The 7,586-nt window shown below is 59.2% G+C and overlaps 1 protein-coding gene across 1 annotated transcript; it reads left to right on the forward strand.

Annotated features, from left to right (window-relative positions):
• Positions 1 to 2,928: 2,928 nt before the first annotated feature.
• On the forward strand, positions 2,929 to 6,863 carry IGFLR1 (IGF like family receptor 1). Its single transcript, XM_044991433.1, has 8 exons — positions 2,929 to 3,031; positions 3,474 to 3,698; positions 4,094 to 4,283; positions 4,486 to 4,591; positions 4,725 to 4,902; positions 5,043 to 5,153; positions 5,800 to 5,892; positions 5,970 to 6,863. Exons 2-8 carry the CDS (start codon positions 3,524 to 3,526, stop codon positions 6,272 to 6,274), a joined length of 1,158 nt encoding a protein of 385 aa, XP_044847368.1. The 5' UTR covers positions 2,929 to 3,031; positions 3,474 to 3,523; the 3' UTR covers positions 6,275 to 6,863.
• The last annotated feature ends 723 nt before the right edge of the window (positions 6,864 to 7,586 follow it).

Genomic DNA, 7,586 nt, shown 5'->3' on the forward strand with positions numbered 1-7,586 from the left:
GCCGCGGACCCCACGTGGGCCGCAGACTAGCCAAAGGGGCCGCGCCGCCATTCAAACTTTTATAGGGGTCTGGAGATGAAAAAAAGGTTGAAAACAACTGGCCTAGATCTTCCCCCCGAGACGAGGCCTGTAGTTTGTTACAGGCTCAGTCAGCTGTTACTTAGGAATACGAGTTAGTTACAAGTTAAAGCAAGCAGGGGTATGTTGGCAGGGGTCCAGCCCCCTCCTCCCTCTTAGTTCCCAGATGCAGCTCGCTGGAAAGTAACAGTCCAGAGTGCAGCCTGCAGGCACTTCCATGGGTTTATTGGGGCTACACAAGCAAGCACCAGTTGGGCATTTCTACATGCCCAGAGAGTTTTCCTCTTCCCCTCCCCCAGCTACAGGTCTATACGTGGACTGAGGTTTCCTCTTCCCCTCCCCCAGCTACAGGTCTATACGCGGACTGAGGTTTCCTCTTCCCCTCCCCCAGCTACAGGTCTATACGCGGACTGAGGTTTCCTCTTCCCCTCCCCCAGCTACAGGTCTATACGCGGACTGAGGTTTCCTCTTCCCCTCCCCCAGCTACAGGTCTATACGCCGATAGAGCCTCTTCTTCTCCTAACCCCTAGCTCCAAACGCCAGCGAGCTCCCTCTTCCCCCACTCTTCTTGGCAAATTTCATTCTACTTGTTGTGCTCGTCCCCTGGGCCCACCCCTTCCAGCCCATGGTCAGGTTCCATTCTGGGGGGGGGTCCTGAGTCGGGGGTCGATGAGCCCGCCTCTTTCGTACCTGATGGGAGGGGTAAGGAGCAGGTCATGGGCACTCCTCTGCAGACTCCACGTCTCCTCCTTACACCCTCCCCTCCCGCTACCTGGGAACCATTGCAACCCCTTGCTCCATTAGCCCCTTAGCTTCAAGGCTACCAGCGTGGGGGGATGCAGCCTTGTGCTTTCACTTACATGCTCTTGCTTATTTAGTCTGTTTAAAAGCAAAGCCAGAAGCAAGATTATGATTGTTTAGTCTCTACTCTATTTATGTTACATGCTCCTACCAAGCGACACACACTGCTGAGTTAGCATCTGAGCTGAAGAGTAACTGAGGTTGCAGTGATCTGTCCTTTGGAGCAGACCCCCCCCCGGGATCTCTGGCTTCAGCTACAGCCTCTGGCCTTGTTCCAGGTCAACCAGCCCAGATGGAAATTGTTCCTGTGACTTTGTTTGATTTCCTTCATTCAGGCTATGGCTATACTTCCACTTCAAAGCGCTGCCGCGGTAGCGCTTTGAAGCGCTAAGTGTAGTCAAAGCGCCAGCGCTGGGAGAAAGCTCTCCCAGCGCTGTCCGTACTCCACCTCCCTGCGCTGGGGCTTTGACCACACTGGCGCTTTGCAGCGCTGCAATTTGCAGCGCTGGAGAGGGTGTGTTTTCACACCCTGCTGCAGCGCTGCAACTTTGCAAGTGTAGCCATGGTCTCAGACTCTAAGCCCCCAGCCGAGCTTCCCTGCACAGAGCAGGTCTCCGGTGGGACAATCCTTCGCATTGCAAAACGTTTTCAGCATTTTAAAGCAAAACTCACGTCTTTCCTTCTCGCCGGGAATACCGACACTGCAAGTGAGCTGAACGCAGGCAGCAATTTACAAGCATGTCAGAGAGTCTAAACACTAAATCCATTCTCATTAGACTAATACCTATTCTGAGCGAAACTCAGAATAGGTATTAGTCTACACTCATACAGGTGACCTGGTCTGGGCTTCAGCTACGAGTCTGTTAGGTCTTAGCTAACGCCTGCAGCCCGGGCACGGACGGGCATCTGGCACAGCCAACATCACAAATTTAACTTGAGAATCTGAAATTCCCACGAGGCAAAGAGCTGCACCTTTTGATTCTTAAACCCCTGTTGAACGCTGGCCTTGTGGCTTTGCAGCCCTTGTAGCTCTCAGCTTCTCCTGACTGCTTGGGATTCACAGAAAGAGGGAAAAGAAGCTTCTGGCTTTTTCAGCTCCCAAGCAGTGGCGCGATTTGGAATGAACTGAGCCCAAAAGACAAAAAATGTTCCCTCTGCACCTCCCCCATAAACTGCATCCCAAATTCTGATGGTAAAAAGCTTTTCTCCCCCCCAGGAACGGTAACAGACACAGGTGGATGGCGGGCCCAATGCTGAGATGCAGCCACCTCTGGGGTGGGGCAGCCAGGGAACAGCCACACACAACGCCACACAGGGACAGCTTGCCTGACACTGAGACGCAGCCACCTCTGAGGGCAGGGAACAGCTGCACAGTACCACCCCCAGGAGTGAAAGCTTTCCACTCCGTGAACGTCATTCTACCAAGAACCAGCTCACCGGTTCTCAGTCCTGCCCACACATCCTGAATGCTGTGGCATTTAATGTCACTGTCTTTTCCTGCACTCTCAGCCCCCGTATTTTGTCTAGATTCATCAGCTGCAAGAGCCTCAGAGCCGGCCATGTCTCAGCACCCGGTGAGCCATCCCCATGCGGTGTTATGTGCAGCTGTTCCCAAGTTACCCTGACCCAGACCTGGCTGCATCTCAGTGCCAGGTAGGGTGACCAGATGTTCCGATTTTATAGGGACAGTCCCAATTTTGGGGGGCTTTTTCTTATATAAGCTCCTATTACCCCATCACGATTTTTCACACTTGCTGTCTGGTCATCCTAGGCCTGGGCAAGCATGCGGTGTTATGTGTGGCTGTTCCTTGGCTGCCCCACTCCAGATGTGGCTGCATCGCAGCACCAGGTGCGCTGTCCCGTCCGGTGTTACAAACAGCCATTCCCCAGCACCCATGTCTGGGTAATCCCCATGCGGTTGGTAGTGCTGAGTTGACTGGTTATATCTGCCTCAGCTGACTGCTGTTTTTCAGGATGGCAGGAAGTGTGCAGGGTGGAGACGGGAAATGGGGGTGCCGGCTGAGGGGGGGAGCAGCACCACGGAGTTCACATGCCTTACAGAGGTGAGCAGCGAAGCAAACACGCGTGCAACTTGCCAGCCCAGACGACCGTGGGGGCACAGCAGGAAAGAGGATACACACTCTGAGCAGGGGTGAGAGCCTGGGGGACAGCTGGGGCTGGTAGGGTGGGGTATTGGTGGGGTTATGGAGGGTGTGTGGGGAAGGGGTACAGGCCAAAGGGGTGAGCTAGGGGGAGGGGTATGATTAGTGGGGTGAGGGGCTGAAGCAGCCAGGGGGCCTGTGGGGAAGGACTCGGAGTACAGGTGGGGAGGGTTGACGGGAGCTGGGGGGTTACAGGCAGCTGGCAGGGGGTGGGGTGGAGAATGGGGATTTAAGGACCTGGATGTGGTTGGGCTCAGGGTCAGCTGGGGGCGGGGTATCAGTAGGGCCGGGGCTGCGGCTGGAGGAGGGAGTAGCTGGGATGTGGGGGTTACAGCCCCTGGAGCATGGGGGGGGGGGTTGGGGTGAGCTGGAAGATGGGGGGGTTGTAGGTGAACCCCACATCCCCCCTCCCCATGTTCTCTCCTCTCCCAGGTCCCAGCACTTCCCAGCCCTCCCCCCAACACACACACACGGTCCTTGCCATGCTGCTGCCCCTGCTGCTCTGCCTCCTGCCCAGCGCCCTGCTGCCCCCCGGCGCCTGCACGAGGGCCCAGAGCTCCCGGTCCAGGAAGTGCAGCCACCTGCAGTACTGGCACCAGCAGGCCCAGGCCTGCGTCCCCTGTGAGACCGGCTACGCACACAAAGTCCCACTGCACGGTGAGTGGGGGCGGGGGGGGCAGAGAGGGCACACCAGGGGGCGCCATGCTGCAGGGTGGGGGGCTCAGCAGGGGGCGCCATGCTGCAGGGCAGGGGGCTCACCAGGGGGCACCATGCTGCAGGGCAGGGGGCTCACCAGGGGGCACCATGCTGCAGGGCGGGGGGCTCACCAGGGGGTGCCATGCTGTGGGATGGGGGGCCTGGTAGGGAGCGCTGCGATGTGGGGCAGGTGGTCAGCAGGGGGCCCCAGGGTGCGCGGGGGTGTCTTGCTGCAGAGAGCAGGGCAGGGGGCTCTGTAGGGGGCACTGTGCTGTGGGGCAGGTGGTCAGCTGGGGACCCTGGGGTGTGTGCTGTGGGGTGCAGGGTGTCTCTGACTCACTCCACGGTCTCCCCAGGACTGGAGTTCACCGTGAACTGCGGCATGAGGGACACAGGCGGCCGCTTCGCAACTCCCACCCAGGAGTGTCCCTCCAAATCCTTCAACGATGGGCGATTCCTGCTGTGCCAAAACTGCTCCCAGTGCCCGCCCGGGGCCGAGCTCAGCTGCTGCACCCGCCTGCAGGACGCCCGGTGCTGCCCCCCCGGGTACGGCATGGACCCACCTTGGCTAGAGCAGGGGCTGGGAGTCAGGGTGCTGGGTTCAATCCCTGGGCCTGGGAGGGGAGTGGGGTCTAGTGGTTAGAGAGCTGGAGGGCTGGGCACCAGGACACCTGGGTTCTCTACACGGGGGGGGGGGGGGGGACGCTGCTCTTTGCCCTGTTTGACAAGGCTGCTCTCGGCTCCGCAGGCAGCTGCGGGGGCCGGATGGGAGGTGCCGGCCCCGGTGCTGCTTCCCCGCCGAGCAGTGTCACCCTGCGGTCCGGGCTGACATCGACTGCGACAGACCAACGGAGGTAGGTGCTGGGGGCGGGGGCAGCGTCAGTGGGGGGAGGGGGGAGCCAGGACTCCTGGGTTCTATTCGGACTTGGGCGGGGGGGGGGGGGTGGCAGATGGGCTCATGCCCTCTTGCCTGGCTCTGCCTTTCAGGCTCCCGGCGCCGAGTCTTCTGCCTTCCTCCCGCCGTGCTGGCCTGGGGCCTCCCCCACGTCCCCCACTTGGCTTCCGTCTGCAGAGGGACCGGGGGGCTCTGGCCGCGCCCCAGGCTCTGCTTCGGCCCCCGCCTCTGGGACCCCTGGAGCGCCCGAATCCTGCAGCGACACGGCAGGTACGTGGGGTCTGCAGCGCCCCCTGCTGGGCCAGGCCGGGGCTGGAGCCACGGGGAGCTCGCCCCACAGTGCCCCCTGCTGGCCAAGGCCAGAGTAGCCGGGCGCTGTCCCCGTGACCCACTGCCGCCCCCATTTGCAGGCTACGGGGGGTATGTCGCTCTTCTGACGCTGCTGCTGCTGCTTCTGGTGCTGCTGACTGGGTCCTTCGCCCTCCTTGTCTGGACAAAGCGTGGCTGGTGCCCCCGCCAGGGTGAGTAGCCAGCCAGCCCCACAGCTGCCCTGCCCCACTGCCCCCCTTCTGCCAGTGCTGGACTAGACCTAGGCTGACCCCATGCCCCGATTTTATAGGGACAGTCCTAATATTTGGGTCTTTTTCTTATATAGGCTCCTATTACCCCCACCCCCATCCTGATTTTTCACACTTGCTGTCTGGTCACCCTAAATAGACCCCCAACTCCATCAAGCGCCTCCCCCAGCTGAGAGCCCCCCCAGAGAGCAGGTCCCACCCACTGCCCATCAGGCTCCTCCTCCATCCCCCCCCCTCCCACTTTCATTGAACTCCTGAGGCAGAGACTGGGAGGGCAGGGGCAGGGTCTGCTCTGTTCTGGGCAGAGCGTCTTGGAAGAGTGGGAGGGGCCTGCCCCCAGGGAAAGGCTGCTCTAAGCACTAGAAGCCCCAATGTCAGGGGCAATGCTCCTTGGCCAGCCGGTGGGGCCTAGCCCCTGGGGGCGGGGGCTCCTTGGCCAGCCGGTGGGGCCTAGCCCCGGGGGGGTGGAGGGGGCTCCTTGGACAGCAGGTGGGGCAGTGAAGCTCTGCCCCATGAGCAGACGCTCAGTGCTCCCCTTGGGCTGGGGGTCCAGGGCCCTAACCCTCACCTCCTCCTTCTGCCCCCTCAGCCTCCAGCTCCATGGCTAAGCCCAATCTGCTGCTTTGCCCCCAGAGTGCAGAGGAGACATCTGGCATCAAAGCACCCACCACTGGCCATGCAGGTAGGTGTGGCTCCCTTCCCCCACCAGCCATGCCTACACCCACCCTGTCCTAATCACCCCTGCTCTGTGCCCCACAGGCCAGTGGGGGGCACCACTGCAGCACCTGCTGGATGACCCGGATGTGCTGGAGGAGCTGATCATGCTGCTGGACCCTGAGGGCAAGGCCGGGGCGGGTACCCGGCACCTGGCTGCCCGCTACGGCCTCTCAGCCACCTGGATTGACTATGCCTATTCCCTGCGCAGCACACGCAGCCCCCTGCGCGCCACCCTGGAGACAGTGGCTGCCCGCCAGCCTGATGCCACGCTGGGGCAGCTGGCTGGGCTGCTGGCTGCCATGGGGCGCAAGGATGCCCTACAGGTGCTGGAGGGGGTGCAGGTGTGAGGTGCATGCCTGGACTGACATGCAACCCCCCCCTGCCACCCACAGGAAGGAAACGAGCCAGGACCTTGTTCACGGTGCCCTCCACTCTAGCTGTGCCACCTCATATCCCATCTATCCTCCTGGGTAGCTGGGTTCTCCACTGCTAGCCTCCCCGGAGGGGTGGGGGGGGGAGTAACACACCAAGAACCATCAAGGAGTGTAGTTAGAGTGAAGACCAGGACCCCTGGGTTGCCAGGTGGCTGGGGGCAGCTGTTAGAGCAGGCCTGGCCCCCCCACTGGAGGAGGGTTGAGGGGCTGTCCTCCCCCACCTAGTCTCAGAGCCCATGGTGCAGCCAGTCACATCAAAGGGCAGCAGGAGGCACCAAAGCCACATTGGAGACCTTGACACCACCCCCAGCCCAGGAGACAGTGACTGACTGATGCAGGACAGGAGCAGCTGGTAACTGCCACACTGCAGCAAGCCATACCATAAGAACATAAGAAAGGCCGTACCGGGTCAGACCAAAGGTCCATCTAGCCCAGTATCTGTCTACCGACAGTGGCCAATGCCAGGTGCCCCAGAGGGAGTGAACCTAACAGGCAATGATCAAGTGATCTCTCTCCTGCCATCCATCTCCATCCTCTGACGACCAGACGCTAGGGACACCATTCTTTACCCATCCTGGCTAATAGCCATTTATGGACTTAGCCACCATGAATTTATCCAGTCCCCTTTTAAACATTGGTATAGTCCTAGCCTTCACAACCTCCTCAGGTAAGGAGTTCCACAAGTTGACTGTGCGCTGCGTGAAGAAGAACTTCCTTTTATTTGTTTTAAACCTGCTGCCTATTAATTTCATTTGGTGACCCCTAGTTCTTGTATTATGGGAATAAGTAAATAACTTTTCCTTATCAGAGGGATAGCCGTGTTAGTCTGGATCTGTAAAAGCAGCAAAGAATCCTGTGGCACCTTATAGACTAACAGACGTTTTGCAGCATGAGCTTTCGTGGGTGAATACCCACTTCCTTGCATCTGAAGAAGTGGGTATTCACCCACGAAAGCTCATGCTGCAAAACGTCTGTTAGTCTATAAGGTGCCACAGGATTCTTTGCTGCTTTAACTTTTCCTTATCCACTTTCTCAACATCACTCATGATTTTATATACCTCTATCATGTCCCCCCTTAGTCTTCTCTTTTCCAAGCTGAAGAGTCCTAGCCTCTTTAATCTTTCCTCGTATGGGACCCTCTCTAAACCCCTAATCATTTTAGTTGCCCTTTTCTGAACCTTTTCTAGTGCTAGAATATCTTTTTTGAGGTGAGGAGACCACATCT

The sequence above is a fragment of the Mauremys mutica genome, chromosome 17 (genome assembly GCF_020497125.1).
Source record: "Mauremys mutica isolate MM-2020 ecotype Southern chromosome 17, ASM2049712v1, whole genome shotgun sequence".
NCBI classification, from domain to species: domain Eukaryota; kingdom Metazoa; phylum Chordata; order Testudines; family Geoemydidae; genus Mauremys; species Mauremys mutica.